Here is a 22,297-nt window from a genome sequence, read left to right as displayed (position 1 = left end):
GAAGGCTGCTTCTTGAACCATCTTTATAATGGTGAGCTCTGCCTCTCTCCTTTCTTCTATGCTTGTAGCTTCACTGGACCTCAATTTTAAGCCTATGGCTTCCTTGACACGTCGTTTGAGCCTGGCAATAGCTTTTACCACTCTTGCCCAGTCTGAGAACTTGTGAAGGTGATCTAGTAATGATCTTTCTTCCTTTGCCTGGGTATCATGGACCAGGGATTTCTGCAGCTCTGGATCATTGTCTGAGAACTCTTCCCTCTTGACTTGTCCTTTGGGAAGTTCTTCTTGCCAAAGAAAGTCTGGACCTGTGAACCAGTTGGAAGCCATGAGCTGTTCTGATGTGAGACCTCTGGAAGCATGATCCGCAGGATTCTCTTCAGAGGTCACATATCTCCATTGTTCGGGATCTGTGCTTTACTTAATGCGTTGAATACGGTTAGCTACAAAGACGTGGAATCTTCTGGCTTCATTGTTGATGTAGCCAAGAACTACCTTCGAGTCTGTCCAGAAGTATTCCTGTAGACCTTGTATCTCTAGCTCCCTTTTGAGCATGTCACTTGTTCGAACAGCGACCACCGCTGCTGAAAGTTCCAGTCGTGGTATGGTCGTAACCTTGGAAGGGGCGACTCTCGACTTCCCCATAACTAGGGAGCAATGAACTTCTCCTGCTGTGCTGATTGTTCTGAGGTATGAGCACTCTCCATAACCTGAGGTACTAGCGTCGGAGAAGTGATGGAGTTCATAACTCTGCACCTCCTTGAAACTTGATGGCAAGTAGCTTCGTTGGATCCTTACTTCAGACAAGTTTTGTAGACCCTGGAGCCAGAATTCCCACTGGGAGCGTAGGTCATCTGGAAGTGGGTCATCCCAGTCGATCTTGTCACGACACATCTGCTGCAAGATCTGCTTCCCTGCCAGGACAAAGGGTGCCACAAACCCAAGCGGATCATATACAGAGGCTACTGTAGACAACACGCCTCTTCTTGTGAGTGGGCGTTCCTTGACAACTACTCTGAACTGGAACTCGTCTGATGCGACACACCACAGGACACCAAGCGCTCTCTCCATGTGTGGTTCACCCAGAGCCATATCCAGGTCTTTGGCACCCTCAGCACATTCTTCCTTGGGAATTGTGGCTATAACTTCCTTGCTGTTAGAGATAAACTTGTGCAACCGAAGTTTGCCGATGCTGCAAAGCTCTCTTGCTTCTTTCACCAGCTGGGCCGCTTCAGCTTCAGACGATACACTCGTCAACCCATCATCAACATAAAAGTTCCTTTCTATGAACTGGATAGACTTCTCGATGAAGCTTCCTCGTCCTTCGGCAGCAAGATGTTTGAGACCATAGTTGGCGCAACCAGGAGATGAAGCTGCGCCGAACAAGTGGACCTTCATACGATACACTGAGGGTTGAGACTCTAGATCTCCGTTCTCCCACCAAAGGAACCGTAGATAATCTTGGTCTTCTGCTTTCACATGAAACTGGTGGAACATGCGCTCTACGTCACACATGATTGCAACTGGACCCTTACGAAAACGACAAAGGACGCCCAGCAATGTGTTTGTCAACTCTGGACCGGTAAGGAGATGGTCATTCAAGGACGTCTCTCGAAACTTAGCTGAGCAGTCAAAGACGACTCGTATCTTCCCCGGCTTTTGTGGGTGATAAACCCCATGGTGCGGGATGTACCATGCTGGATGCTTGTTAATTTCCTCTTTGGAGACCTTCTCAGCATCTCCACAAGCTATGGTCTCTTCCATGAATGCTGTGTAGTCCTTGTAGTACTGCTTGTCTCTCCTTAGCCTCCTTTCCAGGCACTTGAGACGGTGAACTGCACATGTTTTATTGTTCGGCAGGTTGGGTCTTTCTTCCTTAAACGGCAGCGGCATCTCATAATGTCCATTGTCCTTGCGTCTGATGCCCGCTTTCATTTTTGTCAGGAACCGGATATCCTCTTGAGATATGAGGTCCTCTTCTGCAGCTCTCTCGTTGAAGTCAGATTCGAGCGTCTTGATAATGTCCAGTGCTGTGATTACCTCTCTTACGCGTGTTCTACAAACATAGTGTACTTGATTTGTGAGGTTGGAAGAAGATTGAAGGCTTGGCATCACCTGTCTAACGATAACCCGATGACTCACTCCAATAGCGTCGCCATAGTCGATACATGGGTTTCCATAGCCGACTATGCTCCAGCCAAGATCTGTTCTCTGAGCAAAAGGATGATTTCCCTTACCAGACACAATTTCTCTTGGAAGGAGAGCCTGGGAGCAGTTGTAGCCAATTAAGAGACCGACATCACAGCTCTGTTGAGGAGCAATCTCCTCTGCAATGTGTTCAAGATGAGACCATGCTCTTGCAGTCTCTGGAGTAGGAATATGATCTCTGTTTGCAGGAATAAACTCTCTCGAGTAGGTCGTTGGCAGAGGGATTTTCTTCTCCAAGTAAAACCCTCTAACCTGCAAACCAGACAGCTTCTGGCAGGGCACAATGGTATTCCTTGAAGCCATTGTAGAGAGTTTCAGTTGGACTGGCTCCTTCCTTGTATTGAGAGTCTTTGTTGTCTCTTCAAGGATAAAAGTGGTGTCGCTCTGGGTGTCAAGAAGTGCATACACAAGAACTTCACGATCTGGCTCACTTGTGGTTGACACCCATACTGGAATGATTGTGGAGGTGTGAGTGTTGTTAATGTCCCTTACGACTCTGTTAGATATGGCCTCACTTGACGCTCTTGTCCCCTTATCTTGTGGGGGCTCTGTTTTCCTATCCCTTAACCTTTCTTTAGTACGATCTTCGTGCAGGCAGGATGGATGCCTCCTCTGACACGTGTCGCAGGTGTTCCTGTTATCACAATCTTTCGAGCGATGCCCAGGCCTTAAACAGCCAAAGCACAATTTATTCTCTTGAACAAACTTCTGTCGCTCTGCGGTGGGCTTATCCATGAACTTCCAGCATTTGTGGAGACTGTGACCTGACTTCTCACAGAAGACACAACTAGTAACAGTATCTTTCTCATCAGAGTTAGTTGCTAATACCCTTGCTCCGGGGCTTTGAATCTTTGGCGTCTTAGGTTTTCCATCTTCACTTGGTTTCAAAGCATGAAGGGATGTCACAGGATTGCAAGCCATCTTTGCTTCTCTCGTGAGAAACTTCACAAACTGACTGAAGCTTGGAAAGGTCTCAGTTTCTTCTAAGATGTCTATGACCTTTCTATTCCATCTTGAAGTTAGCCAATCTGGAAGTTTAGCGAGGATCTTTTGGTTTTCATTACAGTCATTAAGCACCTCCAGGCCCTTATTCTGAGACATAGCAGCCTCACAGCTGCGAAGAAAGTCTACAAGGTCTCTAAGTTCAAGACTGTCCTTGGATCCTATCTTAGGCCATGCATTGAGCTTATCTCTGAAGGACTTGGCGATGAGGAATTTGTTTCCGTACCTTTCTTCAAGAATGGTCCATGCAGCATGGTAGGCTGACTCTGTCCCTAACATAAAGTAACTTTCAATGGCTTTCTTGGCAGAACCACCGATATATTTTCTTAAGTAATATATCTTCTCAGTTGCTGGTATGTTCTTCCTGTCTATCAGAGTCTGAAAAGAGACCTTCCAGTCAGTGAACGAGAGTGGTTCTCCATTGAATGTTACTGGTTCTGGTATGGGGAGGCGGCTTTCACTGATTGATTCCGCTAGTAACCTGAACATGGTCTTGGTGCCATCTTCTTGTTGTGTGCTTGTCACAACATGTTGTGGTGAGAGACTGTGAAATGACCCACTTCTGTGCATGACTTCTTTCACAGATTTGCAGTTAGAGAGTAGTTCTCTCTTCTCGTCCTCTGAGTTTTCATCTTGCTCATACACATGCATCCGCGCCTTGGCAGCATTTAGTTTCTTGAGCACTTCTAGGCGCTCTAACTCTCTACGCTTGTCTTCTAGCGTCCTTCGTCTGGCAGCATTTTCTACCTCTAACTTGACTCGCAGCCTAGCTTCTTCTAAGCTGCGTTTCATAGTGAAAGTACATTGGAAGTACATTGGTTTCAAATGGGATGTGGTGCACGCTAATGAGACTTTGCATATCCCGATAATTGCAAGTAGCCAATAACATTCCTCAAAAATAGTTGCAGTCAAAATCTGTGCTACTAAGGATAAAAGAAGCCAGTACAACAGTTGAAAGGAAAATAATTGGGCGCCAATCTCTTCCTTTTATTTTGGATTGAGATATAGCCTGAATCTATACAACCGGTAGAATGAGATTAAGTAAACTTCAGACAATTATTTTTAGATCCGAAACTATTTGGAAAAAATTATTTGAGTGAAATATCCCTTTAATCCTGTCCTCATGAACAAGATACTGAGCATACAAAAAAAATGTTGGTACAAACTTTATATTCACATGATCAACAAATTGCATTTCTTAGAGGGGGAAAGATAGTATAAACAGTGCATTTTGATGGTGTATCAAATGGTGCAATTGCACCCCCTTGAAACTACTCAGCTAAACACACCTGAAAGAGAAATCACTTCAATCACATCACCTTCCATCAAGTTGTAATTTTTTTTGTGAGAATTGTATATCAATAACAGGACAATTACAAACATTTTTCAAATTCTTACAGAAATAGCCCAAGGGACATTCTGATGTTCTTTGCAATCTTTGGTTAGAAAGTTTACCTAACACATAAGAGGGGATTATCTAATAAAAGGTTAGCATGATTATTTTACCACAAAAAAAACTACTTAAATCATCAATAAAGAAAAACATACAATCATTGCATTCCAAAATACAGATCACATTAACGGTTACAGGACTGTACAAATGTTCATTTTTTTCTGTTCCAATCCAATGCTAGTGTCCCTCCAACTCCGTGATTACAATCACAGAATAAGAGAGTACCACTACCAATGCATCATTTATAGACCTAATCAACTTATGCGTTACACAACACTATGTACTGTAATGTATACTGGTCAATACCAGACCTGGTTTCAAATACTTTACCTAGGCTTGATTGAGCTTGCCTGGCACAATGGAACTAATAGAATACTGGCAAATCTGCAAATCCTGTCCATTTGGCACTCCAGGCAGGCTAAAGTAAATGATAACAGTACTTAAAGATTTGAAAAAAGTATTTGAGCCCATGTCGGATCACCAAAGGTCCTTGGTTTGATGTAGCAGCAACTTCACACTGGCTAACAGTTACTTTTTCTTCCATGATTAGACAGATCAGACTGATTAATTATCGTATATACAAAGGTATCCCATTAAATAGAGATTTAAACCTCAATCCTTTTTATGTTGATATTTTAGGCTAAGTGATTTGTGTAACAGTGATTTTAGTTTAACGTTAAATAAAGCTATTTCAAGTCATTAGTGTTTAAAGCAAAATCAAATATCGCATAGTTCGTTAGAAAATAAAGTTTAAAATAAGTTGATATAAATTGGTATAAAATGTACGGCAGTAGCTTCCCATATTACAGTATATGTTAACAAGAATGAGTGTTTAAAGCAAAATCTAATATTGCACAGAAAATACGTTTGATATTTATTTAACCTTTGTTTAACCAGGTAGGCAAGTTCTCAAGTTCTCATTTACAACTGCGACATGGCCAAGATAAAGCAAAGCAGTTCGACACATACAGAGTTACACATGGAGTAAAACAAACATATAGTCAATAATACAGTACAAAAACAAGTCTATATACAATGTGAGCAAATGAGGTGAGATAAGGAAGGTAAAGGCAACAAAAAAGGCCACGGTGGCGAAGTAAATACAATATAGCAATTAAAAACACTAGAATTGTAGATTTGCAGTAGGTGAATATGCAAAGTAGAAATACTGGGGTGCAAGGGAGCAAAATAAATACAGTAGGGGATGAGGTAATTGTTTGGGCTATTTATAGATGGGCTATGTACAGGTACAGTGATCTGTGAGCTGCTCTGACAGCTGGTGCTTAAAGCTGGTGAGGGAGATGTGATTCCAGTTTCAGAGATTTTTGTAGTTCGTTCCAGTCATTGGCAGCAGAGAACTGGAAGGAGAAGCGGCCAAAGGAGGAATTGGCCCTGGGGGTGACCAGTGAAATAGACCTGCTGGAGAGCGTGCTACGGGTGGGTGCTGCTATGGTGACCAGTGAGCTGAGAAGGCGGGACTTTACCTAGCAGGGTCTTGTAGATGACCTGGAACCAGTGTGTTTGGCGACGAGTATGAAGCGAGGGCCAGCCAACGAGAGCGTACAGGTCGCAGTGGTGGGTAGTATATGGGGCTTTGGTGACAAAACGGATGGCACTGTGATAGACTGCATCCAGTTTGTTGAGTAGAGTGTTGGAGGCTATTTTATAGATGACATCACCGAAGTCGAGGATCGGTAGGATGGTCAGTTTTACGAGGGTATGTTTGGCAGCATGAGTGAAGGATGCCTTGTTGCGAAATAGGAAGCCAATTCTAGATTTAACTTTGGATTGGAGATGTTTGATGTGAGTCTGGAAGGAGAGTTTACAGTCTAACCAGACACCTAGGTATTTGTAGTTGTCCACATATTCTAAGACAGAACCGTCCAGAGTAGTGATGCTGGACGGGCGGGCAGGTGTAGGCAGCGATCGGTTGAAGAGCATGCATTTAGTTTTACTTGTATTTAAGAGCAGTTGGAGGCTACGGAAGGAGAGTTGTATGGCATTGAAGCTCGTCTGGAGGGTAGTTAACACAGTGTCCAAAGAAGGGCCAGAAGTATACAGAATGGTGTCGTCTGCGTACAGGTGGATCAGAGACTCACCAGCAGCAAGAGCGACATCATTGATGTATACAGAGAAAAGAGTTGGCCCAATAATTGAACCCTGTGGCACCCCCATAGAGACTGCCAGAGGCCCGGACAACAGGCCCTCCGATTTGACACACTGAACTCTATCGGAAAAGTAGTTGGTGAACCAGGTGAGGCAATCATTTGAGAATCCGAGGCTGTTGAGTCTGCTGATGAGGATGTGGTGATTGACAGAGTCAAACGCCTTGGCCAGGTCAATGAATACGGCTGCATAGTATTGTTTCTTATCGATGGGGGTTAAGATATCGTTTAGGACCTTGAGCGTGGCTGAGGTGCACCCATGACCAGCTCTGAAACCAGATTGCATAGTGGAGAAGGTACGGTGGGATTCGAAATGGTCGGTAATCTGTTAACTTGGCTTTCGAAGACCTTAGAAAAGGCAGGGTAGGATAGATATAGGTCTGTAGCAGTTTGGGTCAAGAGTGTCCCCCCCTTTGAAGAGGGGGATGACCGTAGCTGCTTTCCAATCTTTGGGAATCTCAGACGACACGAAAGAGAGGTTGAACAGGCTAGTAATAGGGGTTGCAACAATTTCGGCAGATAATTTTAGAAAGAAAGGGTCCAGATTGTCTAGCCCGGGTGATTTGTAGGGGTCCAGATTTTGCAGCTCTTTCAGAACATCAGCTGACTGGATTTGGGAGAAGGAGAAATGGGGAAGGCTTGGGCGAGTTGCTGTGGGGGGTGCAGTGATGTTGACCGGGGTAGGGGTAGCCAGGTGGAAAGCGTGGCCTGCCGTAGAAAAATGCTTATTGAAATTCTCAATTATAGTGGATTTATCAGTGGTGACAGAGTTTCCTATCCTCAGTGCAGTGGGCAGCAGCTGGGAGGAACTTTTTTGAGTTTGTGTTGTAGGAAGCAAATTTCTGCTTGAAAAAGCTAGCCTTGGCTTTTCTAACTGCCTGTGTATATTTGTTCCTAACTTCCCTGCATATCTCGGAGGCTGTTTGATGCTAATGCAGAACGCCACAGGATGTTTTTGTGCTGGTTAAGGGCAGTCAGGTCTGGAGAGAACCAAGGGCTATATCTGTTCCTAAATTTCTTTAATGGGGCATGCTTATTTAAGATGGTGAGGAAGGCATTTTTAAAGAATAACCAGGCATCCTCTACTGACGGGATGAGGTCAATATCCTTCCAGGATACCCGGGCCAGGTCGATTAGAAAGGCCTGCTCGCTGGTGTTTCAGGGAGCATTTGACAGTGATGAGTGGAGGTCGTTTGACCGCTGACCCATTACGGATAGAGGCACTGAGGCAGTGATCGCTGAGATCTTGGTTGAAAACAGCAGAGTTGTATTTAGAGGGCAAGTTGGTTAGGATGATATCTATGAGGGTGCCCGTGTTTACGGCTTTGGGGTTGTACCTGGTAGGTTCATTGATCATTTGTGTGAGATTGAGGGCAACAAGCTTAGATTGTAGGATGGCCATGGTGTTAAGCATGTCCCAGTTTAGGACAGATATAAAATAGTTTAAAAAACATTGTGACATTGCAGTGGTTTCCCATGTACAGTGGCTATGTAAAAATGAACAGTTTTGTTCCTTGACCACATAACCTTTAGAAAAAGAGTTTAAAATAATGTTACTTTTTCACCATAATACCGTGGTTTGACCATTACTTCAGCTGAGGGGAGGCAAAGAAGCCTTCTTGGCGACTTGAGCTAGTGGATGCCTTGCTCTTGCTTCCAAATCTGTAAACGTATATAAGAATAAAAAAACATTCAACGCCCTCACTCTGATAACCACAGATTAAGCAAATTAAGAACAGATATAATCCAAGCTAACGAGAATATTAAAAATACATTCAGGCAGATTTATCACCCAATAAACACATTTAGGGCTGACTCCATTTAGTTGACTGGTCGATTGTTTGGTCAATAGGCTGTTGGCGACCGAGATTTCCTTAGTTGAAAGTAGCAAAAAAAAAAAAATGATGGTGTACAAGACACATGCCTGATTGGCGCCTGTCTGAGTGGACTAATCCATTGTGGAGGCCGTGGGGATGACACAGTCCATCACTCTATGACATGTGCTACTGAAATTGTATATGGTTATATTACATAAGAACAACGGTGCAACACTAATAAAACATTTTATAACAAATGTGCTTTCTATTTTTCTTGTTCTGAAACATCAGTGCATTTTCCTAGACCATGTTGCTATGTGCATAATAGCAAAGTTAACCAGTATATTGGTGTTGAGAACAACGTGGCAGAGGCAGCAGCGGAGTTAGGAGATGAGAAAACAGCCCTTGTCTTAATTGTCTAAGAAAAGTGAGGCGAGAGGAAACCAACTTAATTCGGTCTATAATCAATAGCCTAACTTACATGTGCCTGGTTTAATAGATCATCAATATATCTACAGAAATAAGACAAACAGGCAACAAAAGCAGGATCTGAATGTTTGTTTAATAGCCTACTGATTCCGTGAGCACCAACGCAACCACAACATGTTAGATAAACAATTTCCCAAATTAAACTGGTTTTGATCTTTGCTATGCTGTAATGGCTTAAATGATATATTTTTCAATTAGAACAGCCTCTGTGGTATCATTTATAATTGATTTAGTGCTGTTTACGCTGTTCCAAATTCCTTCTTATAGTTATTATTATGATCATCATTAGAATAATAAGTAATGTTGTTATATTAATAGGCTTAGTATAGCAGCCTTGTATAACCACCATCGAGCTGTAGGCCTAAGAGCCCATCCTGTTTAGCCTTAATACCATAACTTACTGAGGCCTATATTTCAATACTTATATAGGCTACTGTATCAATCAATCATTTATTTGTTCATGTCATCACACAGCATACGAGACATTCATGATTTGAAATGCAATCAAGCATTTTAGTTAAAATAAGCGACCAACGAATAATTAGCGCAAACAATAAATAAATAAAAAGTTCCATTTCGGAAAATGCATTCATTGTTACAATATATTTTTCTGACCATTTGTAATCTATACAGAACCTGTTTGGAACACATAATATGTGCTTGCTCCTTAACTTATTTTTCTTGATGTCCAGTATTTTCCACAACTAGTCAAATTCATTCCATTTTGCTGTCACATGTGCTACGTGTTCAGAATTTGTTATAAGCAATTTATTGATGCGATTATGATATAGTTCAGGCCCTATTGTTCACGTGCATGCGATGCATACGTGTCACGTAAAGAGAGTGTTGAGGGAATGTTTTTCCTAAACAAATGAGGGATTTCGGTAACATAACTTTTCAGTCAGAAATGGCAGTAATTATGTTGCAGCTTCAGCAACAGACAGCGTGATAAACACTGTTGATGTTCTGTGGTGGTCGCTGCAGCAGTTTAAGAGAGAGAGACAACGGGTGCTAGTCACACAATCACTTTTTTTTAACACAGAGCTGCAAGTGTGAGTCCAGCCCGGCACAATCAAATCAATTGCGGTCAAACTCCCTCTAGTCATGCGTGTGACTATTGGGACTAGAAGTGCAGTGTGACTATAAGTTTTCATCAAACAGTGCACTTAAAGCATCAGACAAGCTCAGTGCATATTTCGTTGATTTGTTGATTTGATTAAAACACATAGGATTTGTTTATATATGGAAAAATACACGTTTTCAAATTTCGACCAGACTACTCTCGGGCGACCAAGATTTCTTTTTTGGGGGACAGCCCTAAAACACATTAGACCCATTTGAGATGTGCCCTATGGTTAGAATGTGGTGCTTACATGGTGGTGCTGGAGAAAGTCTGTTTCATGCGCTGGGACAGGGAGCTGGAGGAGGGTGTTTTAGTCATCTGATGTTCTGGAGTGGTCACTGGTCCCAGCATGCTCACTGTGTGGTCAGAGAATTAACACATTTAGGAGAAATTTATTATTTTAGACTGGCCAATATTGTGAAATCATTTTGGAAAATTGCCCACCCCGTATTTCCACATCACATTCAAGCATTACACACACACAGTGTGAAACTGTACTGTAGCTCCAAAGTGAAACTAAGAGCATGCCATTTACTTCATTCAGTACCTTTTTAAACTATTAACATAGCAATGGTAAAGGATACTGTATGTTTGGTATTTTAGACCTTCCTTGACACTACTGTATGTCTATAGGCCAGGAGAGACGGGTTCTCAAAGCTGTTTACCTTTGTGGTCTGGAGTGTTGTAGCAGTTAGCATCGTCTTTGACCACATCGTCTGGATGGGTGTGCTGCTCCACTGTGAACTGGCTCCAGTACTCATAAGGAAGGTCCAACAAGCACTCCATCACCTGTGTACATCAATAGGAATCTCTCAAAACTGTTTTCACCACTTAAGAATTGCCTTCTCTAGAAAGAACAGTGCCTTTCTCTGTGTGGAGAGAATCATTGTTATTGGGTATTCAAAAAGGTACTGTAATACAATAACAATATTCTGTTCAACTAGACAGCCAATAAATAAGTGTCCACATAATATAGAAATAACTTAAATTCAGCTTAGGGTCTGAGTATTATTTTACATATGTATGTCTAAATATATATTTGTATAGATCTCTACATACCCGTGGTTGTCTGTTGGTGTCGTGCAGGATGGTCATGGGGTCTGGGTCTGGGACGGCATGACCCACCAGGGTGGGTCCAAACACTCTTGCCAGATTGGTGATGTCCATCTTGGTGTCTAGTACACACTGGGCCACCCTGAAAGAACATCGTAAACCATTTCAGAGAGATTCAAGTCAGGTTCAAGCTCCTCCAGTGCCTTGTGAAATCAGGACTTGCTTTTAAACTCGTCTTTGATTATGGGGGGCAGTTACTACAGAATTTAAATAACATTGACAGTTACATTTGCCAACATCCACCACTACAGTTTACAAACATGTGCAAGCAGGGGCACCACTTTTGACTGGTTTTGCAAGTTACAGATTGTGCCTCAAATGGCGGTTTGATGGAGTAACCATGAGGTGGATTGAAGCTCTGCCATACCTCTGCAGGTGGATGGACAGATAGGCCAGAGTGTCTCTGTTAGGATGGGGCAGCTCACTGATGGTCTGGTAGATCATTGACAGGCTATTGCCATTGTCCGGGATTTCTGTGTGCAAGACAAGAGGAGTGACATAAGAGCTCCATAGACTATTTACAAGGTGAAGAAACCAATGCGTCAGTCAACAGCTGTAGACGGACCTGCAGCCTCCATGAAGTCGCGGTTGAGGCGGAAGGTGAGGAGGGGCTCCGGGAGGTTTCTCAGGAAGTCCTTGAGGAGGCCCGTGACACAGTGGATGTCCTCCACCTTGGCCAGGGCAGGCACTGTCCTCCCCCGCAGGAAGCTCTTCCTCAGCTCCTTCACTGTGCGCCCCTCGCCCGACACACGGTACAGACCCATCTGACAGGGAGGGAGAGAGAAAGAAAAAATGGGATGGAATATTAACTGGCAGTCAGGATAGGGATGATGACATTAGTTCAATGGAAATTATCAAGGTAAAAACAAAACATTTGTAAAAAGTGCTGATATGCGGAAAAAAAAAAAGTTACGTGAATTTTGTATGTGCTAAAGTGGCAACATTTAAGTGCTGAAATGGCTGCTCACCTCGTGTAAACCCCTGTGCTCAATCTCCTTGACACAGTGGACCACCAGGGCAGGGATCATGGGAGAGGAGGAGGGAGCGTAGTCTGCAAGGGTGCTTGGCTGCAACACAAGATACACTCATGACATGGGACATTTGGAGAAGGCATTCAAAACACATATGGTGCGATACAAATCAGTCATAATCCATCTAACCATACCCAGGACCCTGAATCATAAAAAATACAAAATCATTATTAGTTATTGCTGTATAAGCATTGCAAATATGAAGTGTTGTCAATCTAAGAATATATAACTAACTGCCCAGGTGTAATACCTCTCTGGTCCTGATGGGGGTGCTGCCTGTAGAGATAGGGTTACATGGCAGGGTGCAGCGGTCGCGGCACTCTGGGTGAGCCAGCAGCCTGCAGTCCTGGCACCTCAGGTAGAGCTTCCCAAACTTGGTCTTCCTTCCACACGGCACGCAGAACTCTGACCTGATCACCTGTGTGAGGAGAGGGGACGGGACAGACAGAGGCTAGTGACAAATGGGACAGAGAGGGTAGAAGAGGGGACGGGACACACAGAGGGTAGAAGAGGGACGGGACAGACAGAGGCTGGTGACAGACGGGAGAGACAGAGGCTGGTGACACAGGTTTGTAGGCCAAACCTTTCGGACGCTAAAGACGTTTTCATGAGTAGACCGATTTTCATGGTCTGACAAACATCGCTCTAGCTCTGTCACCTGATGCGGAAGTGCGACATAGGCAGATGTGATGGATTGAAACGCATCCAACGCAAAAAACATATCTCTAGCTTAAACTGATGGATTTTTTTTTTTTAATGCTAATTAGATTCACACAGAACAACAAGTGTATTACAAACAAAAGCAATAACAGAAAGTGTACCGTTTTGGCAAGGAACTCGTGCTTTCGGGCCCCCACTTTGGCTCTGGGTGTTTTGGTTGGGGGCGGAGCCTTACTGCATGGAGTGCTGAGAGCCTCGTTAGCTGTCTCTGATTGGTCAATAGAAGTAGTGTCCCAGCCCTGAGCAGCTGGAAAAACAAGAGAACGCCAAGTTTTTACCCCTCAAACTGGAAGAACTACTTAATTTTCTTCAAATTTTAAATCTTGATACATTGTGCGCATCTGAACATGGCTGTCAACATGGCGTGTTAGTGCCGTCTCACCGGTCCTCTTCCTGCTGCCTATCCAGTAGCCAGGCACTGTCTCCATGGTGGACACGGCCTCTACCGGACCTCCGTTGACGGGCACTGTGATGGTGGTCTTGGTCACTATGGACTCGTTCACCTGTAATAATACATATATAAAACTTGAGTCACATGAAACAATGCTGAAAAAGGAGAAAGCAAAACATAAGTATTTTTTTACAATTGGAAGCAACTGATAAAGGTCTACAGAGCAATGTTTTGTTTACACGCAAACGTTCGAGTGATGCGTGCGCATGCTAACATCAAAAACCCTGTAGCAGAATAGCTTTACACCGATGTTGGTACCTTGACAAACTTAGCAGTGAGTGATGACCATGAAAACCCACAATGGCTATAGCTACTGTATGTTCAACAAGTATATTACTCTTCTGGCTTTATCTAGCTCTATTTGTGATATTGTACCTTGTCTCGCTTGGGTTGCTAGGTAATCAATCCTCTGACATCTGCAATGTTGGAGACAATAACCATCTGACTACTTTTGTTAACTTGCATGTGCTGCATCTGAATTTGGATGTTGTCAAATTCAATGTAAACAAGCCTCTTTCTGGTGCCAAACTGAGCACGCAACTTCTCATGACGCGGGCGGGAAATAGGTCTTTTGACTGAAATTCAACACATTGAATACCAGTGTACTGAATGCTATCCAAATCAAGTGAGACTACGGTTAGAAATTCAGTTTTTCTGTAGTATTAGCTACATTGGCGTTAACTTCAGAAGCCTGCACGGAGTTGCCTGGCTACCCATCCACACCGCTCCAGCCAAACTGACGGTTCTTCTCCACGATTAGTTGGGATTTGCCTGCTGAAAACCCTGCATCCCACTGCTGGCTTGCTTCTGAAGCTAAGCAGGGATGGTCCTGGTCGGTCCCTGGATGGGAGACCAGGTGCAGCTGGAAGTGGTGTTGGAGGGCCAGTAGGAGGCACTCTTTCCTCTAGTCTAAAAAAATATAATAAATAAAACATGTCAGAATGCAAACACATTCTGATTGTTCTGATTGGTCCCAGAACCCGATTCTTTGGGTCGGAGCCAGCCTACATGATGACGTTATCAACTTCGATTGGTTAGAGAAGATCCAATCACTTATTAATTTATTTTGTTCAATACCCCTCATTTTGAAGTCACACAAACAACTTCTAGGATTGCAGTTTCAGACTGAATGTATGTAGCGATCAATAGCGCAGAGGAATTCAATTCAGGGTGAGTGGTCAGGCAATGCATTGTGTAGTACCCTCTCGGAAGTGCGGCCAGTGGAGCGGGGTTTCTTCACCACCTGCTGGGGAGGCTCAGCAAGGGTTCTGGAGGAACGCTGTGGAAACAAATAGGAATGACTGAGCTAACAATACTTCCAAATGACTGAGCATTGTAGCACTACATTCCCACACTATCCTTGACTAGACACTTTAGATATAAAATGATAAACATTTTTACGTACATTTCCATTGAGGATCTGTCAAGCTCTAAACTAAACAGTAACTCTCCACTCACCCTTTTCTGCAGTTTTCTCAGTCGCACTGTCCTCATCACAGAAGAGTCCCAATCCTACAGGAAATATAGAGCGATGACAACCCAATAGTTCATGTTTATATAGGTACTATTAGTGTGGCTATATCTGTTTGTCACTTTTTCTATTTTTGGCATATTGTTTTCATGTATTTTTGCGATGTGTCACTATGATGTCCAAGACAAATGTCCCCTTGGGGACAAGGTGAAAATGTAAAACGCAATACTAACCAGAGAATCATCTGTTTTGTCATAGCTAATGTCTGACAACAAGGAAGCAGATTCATCTATGGTGGTTAACCTGAAAGACATGACGGTAGGCTTGGTTACGATCCCTGTTTTGAACCTGAACAATCTGGGTCATATTCACTAAACACAAAACTGAATCAAACGTTCCGAAACAGGGTAGGCATATCTAATTACGTCCTAAAAGAAACATATATTTTTGTTTTGCATTTCAAAACATTTTCCGTTGGGTGCTCCAATGAATGCAGGCCAGACACGGCTGATGAGGGCCTAGTAAAGGGGTGTACAGTGCCTGTGGCTGGTGTTGAGGTTGGGGTTGTTCTTGGCAGCCTGGGAGTGGGCGTTGAGGAAGGCCAGGGCAGAGCGCTGCTCCTCACTCAGGTGGAGGCTGCTGCTGGAGCTCTCCGCCACCAGCATATCCCGGATCAGCTGGATCTGACGCTCCTACACAGAGATCAGGAAATTACCCCACAATGTCATAGCCACCCAAACAGTGTGTGATTTTGTGAATTTCTTACCAACTCATAACTAGCAACTAATTAATCTAACCATAGATTTCTTCAAACTTTGTCCTCTTTTTGACAATAAACATCACAAATGAGCAGCATTACGCAATAGAAGCCACCACAACATGTACAATTCTGACGTAGAATCACCTGCGACCTGTACTGTAGCAGTCTTATAAACTGTTTACCAACCAGTTTCTCGTATTCTGCCTCTGCCCGCTGGCGCCGTCTGATCTCCACGTCCACCTGGTTGCGGGCGTGCTTCAGCTTTATCTCCAGAGCCCCCCTCTCAGTCTCTGTTTTGGTCAGCACCTCCTTGCAGGCTCCCAGTTCCTCCTCCCACTGCAGCCACTTCCTCCTGCAGTCCTCGAAGTTCAGAGCCATTTGGATGAACTCTGATCAAAGAAATAAGGCCAAGGGGATGGTTATTGGTTGAAGATCTGCTTTCATCTCATTCAGATCAGTTTACTCTTTTGAAGTCAATCTCCCCTATGGTTTTTCTGGTGAGGGGTGAAGGGGGGGGCATTGATGCCAACATTCTTTCAGGTAGGTGGCAACAGAGATGGGCAAGTGTTCCACCTTGTCTAAGTGAATGCGCAATAAGTAATTTTGTTATCCATTTTAGATGATTTAGCATTTTTCAAACCTACCTCCACCCCCCTTTCAATTTTGGGGTCATTAAGTGTCTTGTGCAAGGGCACCTGGAATACTCACTCCAGCAAACGTTCAATGTCATTACACATGGGTTTTCAACCAGCAACAACCTGCGAGTTTCTGGTCTGCTGAAAACCTGCCATCCCTGATATGCAATGGCATGGGCACTGATTCAACAATCCACCAAAAGCATGCTCCACTGGTCACTTACGTGGTTCGAGGCCCACATTGAGAATATTGGAGCATGCACAAAGATTCTGGAAATGGTTGAGCAGGTTCAGCACTGTCGATTCCATGTCCTGATAATGCAAGGTGACAAAAGGACATGGGGGGACGGTCACGTGACAGAAACCCAGCAGGGGACTTCAAAGATTTTCTAGCAAAGACAATACAGTATGTTTTAGAAACTGTTTCTAGTATAGCTTTTTCTCTCCGACTTTATTTATTTGGTAGGTAGTTATAACGTTAACAAGATTATAAATAATAGATAGCTAGCCTAGCTGCCAAAGTTAGCTAAACAGATTGAAACGGGCTCACCTCCACTTTTTAGCAAGCAAGCAGGGTATTAGCTACTATAGCTAGCTAACGTTTGCTAACTTTAATAAAAAAATACAAATATATTGAAAACAAACATGAGCAGAAACTTACGGACTTTGGTCCTTCCATGAACAGTGTCCCACGGCGGATGTTTCCAGCTGCTATCAAAGGCAACATATATTGTATATCGTGACAATAAGTGGGCTACGTTGTTTCTAGCAACGCAAGCTACAACACCTGTCTGTTCCAACTTTTCCAAGCTTTTCAAAAACCAGGCGCCGAGAAAGAAGGCGTTTCTTCGGGTTGGTTTGCTGACTATGCAGATGGCAGCTATTTGGGAATTATCGCCACCATGAGAGTTGGAGTGTAAATACGCTTACAACAAGAGGCTAAATACATTCGAATAGGGCAGGTTTCCCCAAACTCGCTCCTGGGAGCACGTATTGTTTTTTGCCCTAGCACTACACAGCTGATTCAAATCATCAAAGCTTGATGATGAGTTGGTTACTTGAATCAGCTGTGTAGTACTAAAGCAAAAATCTGAAATGTGCACCCAGGGAGGTCCCCAGGACTGAGTTCGGGAAACCCTGGAATAGGGAACATACAACTGCCTTATAAAAACCAGTGTTGGTAGAAAAAAATAGAGAATACATTAGAGAGAAATGTTCCATGTTACATTCTCCAAGGCTCTGGGGTGTAAGACACTAAAGAGATATAGGGTGGAATGTCTGTGAATTATCAGGTCTTTTACTCAGACCTGTTCTCCTTTAGTTTGTCTGTCACACATGGGACATACCCCACAGCATCATTAATCAAACCATGCTGGCGTATCTGGGCCCTGCATCAGCTTTACTGTGCCATATAATGAGGAGGACAGACACTCACTCACTTGCGGACACACGCTAACATACAAACACATTTGGATCAAAATTGTATGTGTTTGTAAAAAATAGGACGACATGCAAATAGGCAAACACACACCTGTACACACACACCACGAGCATTAACTCTGCTATGCTAGTCGCTCACTCATAATTGTCTTCTTTGTGTTTCAAATTGCTCTTCCACTACTGTAGGTCCATTAGTCTTGATTTGAGATCATTGGACTTGTCAGTCAATAATACTGACTCTTTGTCTATATCTATTATTTATACAACAGCTAGAGGCCCTTTCATGGCTCTGCAAATATTCCACTAATCAAGCATCAATTAACTGCCGGAACTCTCTTTCTCCTCTCAAATCAGTCTACTTTGTCTTGGACTGACTAGAGAAGTTAGTGAGTTTCCTCTCTAGGAAGCTTGGCATCCGTCTTACAAAGACTGTGATATGGAAAGAGAATATGGAATGACTTTGCATTACCAAACAACCCAGAGAAGGCATTTTGGGAAATAAGCCACCACCTATCATGTCAGTGAAGAGTTTTACCAACAGATTTCTATTAAAACACACCACTCCTTCTGCCCTACATCACTTAAATCTGTACGCATTCTTTGTACACACAATTCTCCATCCACTGTAGCACTTTAACACAGACCAATCCTGCAACTCTAATGCATACTATCCACACGTATGATGCTGATAGGGCTTCCCGCCACCTACAAGCATGTGTTCACACATGAGTTAAACTGATTAGAGTGAAACATGAAACTACCTGTAACACAGTGTGGCTGGATCAAGTATTTTACAGTAAAGAGGGTACAGGAGAAAAAGCCTTCACTATCAGACTCAGGAATAACAACAATGAGGGTAAAAGACAAACAATTAACCTATGTAGATATATTCCATGTTGAATTTGCATTCCAATATGACACTTTACATACATCACAGAAGACTGAAATAATGTATAACAAAACTGTTTGACACAGAATCTGATATTTTAAAAAATAACAATGTTTTTAATTGTGAAAGTGCTTACCTTGAGCTGGATCCTGCCAGAACAGGGTCGGCACATCTTTGTTTTTTTCCGGAACCTATCTGTATCCGGTACCTCATGGCATGTATAAATTCTAATAAAAGAGATCAAAGTTCATTTGAGTTGCCTCTTCGTTAATTCTCCTTCCCCCTTAAAAACACAGTGTGAAAAAGTAGATTTTCAGCCTGGGCCTGATATTCTAAGAGTTGGGCCGACCTGGGCTTATGGTTTGCGTAACATTGTAACCTACAGCATGTTTGAGACCAACGCCTGGCGGTGGCTGTGTGAGAAGCGCGCATGTGTCTCTCACAGAACTAGAATGAGAATCACTTTATATGATCTCTCTCTCCCTTTCCCTGCTCTGATAGACATGAGCCTGCTGTAGGCTACCAAAATATTTGATCAACTTCCAAATATTGGTGTACAAAGTAAAACAAGAGTAAGATAGGCTTTCTTTTGGCACCAGCGCATCGGCTATCACCAGCGAGAGAGCTGCTCATCATTGGGTGAGTCAGTGAAACTGGAAAGCATTTTAAGGACTATAGTTTCCTTATCATATTGTAGCCAATATGTCTCCATACACCTAGGCCTAGGCTATTGATGTATTCAAAACAAGGTCATTTTTATTGATCTCAGATTCTCAGTTTGTTAGTGTCAAAGTAGCCTGTCATTTCGATCATTTGTGCGGTATGAAAAAATATTCTGCCAAAGCCTCCAGTCATCTAAATTTACGTAGAATTGCATGAAATGCGTTTATAAAAGGGCATTTTTCCCAGACCCTAGGCTACTAAAAAATGTTCCCCATGTGTGCAACTTCTGTAAGTGCCTCTACTCTACTGCTCAATGCCACTACACAAATGCGACGATATATATGCATGGCTTTATTTCTCATGCGTTCCGGGACCTCAGACCTCCCGAGTTCAACCACCTCTCACGCTCACGTTTTGTTCTGGCACCTCCAGATTTACAACAGGATCGGTCCCAACCTCGGGACGCTGAGCTAACGTGCAGCTAATGTGATTAGTATGAGGTTCTAAGTAACAAGAACATTTCCCAGGACATAGACATATCTGATACGGGCAGAATGCTTAAATTTGTGTTAATCTAACGGCACTGTCCAATTTACAGTAGCTATTACAGTGAAAGAATACCAAGCTATTGTTTGATGAGAGTGCACAGTTATGAACTTGAAAATGTATCAATAAACCAATTTGGCACATTTGGGCAGACTTGATCCAACATTTTGAACAGAAATACAAGGGTTCATTGGATCAGTCTAAAACGTTGCACGTACACTGCTGCCATCTAGTGGCCAAAATCTAAATGGCGCCTAAACTGGAATAATACATTGTGGCCTTTCTCTTGCATTTCAAAGATGATGGGGGAAAAAATAAAAAAGATGCATCTTTTTTTCTTTGTATTATCTTTTACCAAATCTAATGTGTTATATTATCCTACATTAATTTTACATTTCCACAAACTTCAAAGTGTTTCCTTTCAAATGATATCAATAATTTGCATATCCTTGCTTCAGGTCCTGAGCTACAGGCAGTTAGATTTGGGTATGTCGTTTTAGGCGAAAATTGACTAAAAGGGGCCAGATACTTAAGAGGTTTTTAAGCACTGAAAATATTAATAACATTCCACCATGAGGGCTCTAGAAGGCGATTTGGTCATTTTCCTGCTGGAAAGGGCAATGTGTTCTGCCTTTCGTTGTAACAAAACATCAAGTCTATTGTTTAACGCAAAACAAAAACTGTGTTGTGTACAAGGCGCGTAATAACGCCTTTTGTGTGCATCCGGTATGAGCAAAGATGGTTGACTGCAGGAAACCCCTTTTGTGTTGTTCCTTAAAATCGGGATCTAGCTTTTCTGTATTTAGTGGGTCACTGGAAAAGACCAGGGATCCAAGGGTGTGGAGTTTCAAGTCATTACTATTACTGAATCCCCACAGACTGGCAGCGTTGTGCTGAGCACAACAGCTTTCCTGTGGCTCCAACACAACAACGGTAATGGATCTGCAACTAGACTCGAGGGGACCACTTCGTCGACACACATCCACTTAAGAGGAAGCAATGCTCTCAACATTCTGCGTGTGTGGGTGGGTGAGGTTCCCTGGCAATCACGTCATAGGAACTTTGGCTGTGTGTATTATACAGGCCTTGATTTTATTAATGTGATGTGATGTGCATGCGTGTGTGTGTACATACAGTAACATGGTAGAGTGGTATCACACAAATTATATTACACAGTGAATCCCCTATTCACAAAGTGGTTCCTGGCAGAGGATTCCTTTTTCCATATCCCAAAGAACCAAAACATCAACAACAACTAAACAAACAGGCACGACCAGGCCCTCTCATTGGGCAGGATTAGGCGTCCGCCTATGGCGGCAGATTGATGAGGGCGGCATTTTCTGAGCTAAACTGACCAAGATGCACCTCCAACAACAACACATAAAACCTCACATTATCCGGCCCCAAAACAATGGCAATTTCTTTCAACCAGTAGCATAATGGCTTTTTAGGTGAACATTGATACCGTCCTGTGATAAGCAGTGCCCACTTTGTCAAAGGCAGCGGCGCAAAATATTTTGCTTGTCCATTCCCAGCATGCCTCTCCGGGGTTCTGTTGGAGAGACGCATTGCTGCGGCGCTCCACCAATGTAAAACATAAATCATGTAGTAGCAGGGGCACAACTTTGGTTTTAGAAGTGGGGGGGGCAAAATTATAATTATTGTAATGTTTTTATCCAGTCGGATAAACACTCCAAACAGCCTACCCGTCCGTTCTGAGGCATCCACATGGTCCTAAAGCACACCGTTGCCTAGTTTTGTATCACATTCCAATGGTAAAACTGTGGGGAACAAAAATGCAATTTCAGAATGTGGGGGAGACATGTCCCCCCCGTCCTCAGTGAAAGTTGCACCCCTGTGTAGCAGATATCGGATATGGTAGAAAGAGCACGTTGCCTTTTCTGTAGCCTACAGGCTGGTGATAAAATATATGACAATTTAATGACAAGGACACTTTTTACATCATGCAGGTTTCTTCAATCAAATAGCCTAACCTAAGACACTTTTTACATCATGCAGGTTTCTCCGATCAAATAGCATAACCTAAAAAAAATGTACTGTCATGTTAACAAACAACATATCCTAAAAATACGTATTTTCAACATCCGGAAAATAAGTATTTTCAACTTTTAATAGAACCGAAAAGAAACCTTATTTCAACGTCAGGAAAATATGTATTTTTCAACGTCCGGAAAATATGCCTTTTCAACGTCCTGGAAAATATGTATTTTAAACGTATGGAAAATACATCTTTTCACCTTTCATTCAGACCTAAATTGAACCTAACTTCTATGTCTGGAAAATACATATTTTAGATGTCTTTT

General features: G+C 42.9%; 1 protein-coding gene across 1 annotated transcript; it reads right to left on the bottom strand.

Annotated features, from left to right (window-relative positions):
* Nucleotides 1-8,201: 8,201 nt before the first annotated feature.
* Nucleotides 8,202-16,744, bottom strand: LOC120064839 (rac GTPase-activating protein 1-like). Its single transcript, XM_039015433.1, has 16 exons — nt 16,660-16,744; nt 15,987-16,189; nt 15,581-15,732; nt 15,274-15,343; nt 15,028-15,081; nt 14,771-14,848; nt 13,501-13,621; nt 13,220-13,365; nt 12,649-12,849; nt 12,336-12,434; nt 11,933-12,131; nt 11,735-11,840; nt 11,314-11,449; nt 10,920-11,043; nt 10,505-10,610; nt 8,202-8,487 (listed from the first exon to the last, which is right to left on the bottom strand). Exons 1-16 carry the CDS (start codon nt 16,742-16,744, stop codon nt 8,412-8,414), a joined length of 1,956 nt encoding a protein of 651 aa, XP_038871361.1. The 3' UTR covers nt 8,202-8,411.
* Nucleotides 16,745-22,297: the final 5,553 nt, after the last annotated feature.

The sequence above is a fragment of the Salvelinus namaycush genome, chromosome 20 (assembly GCF_016432855.1).
Source record: "Salvelinus namaycush isolate Seneca chromosome 20, SaNama_1.0, whole genome shotgun sequence".
In the NCBI taxonomy this organism is placed as follows: domain Eukaryota; kingdom Metazoa; phylum Chordata; class Actinopteri; order Salmoniformes; family Salmonidae; genus Salvelinus; species Salvelinus namaycush.
The sequence above is the reverse complement of the archived record's forward strand: the minus strand, read 5'-3'. Positions and strand labels throughout refer to the sequence as shown.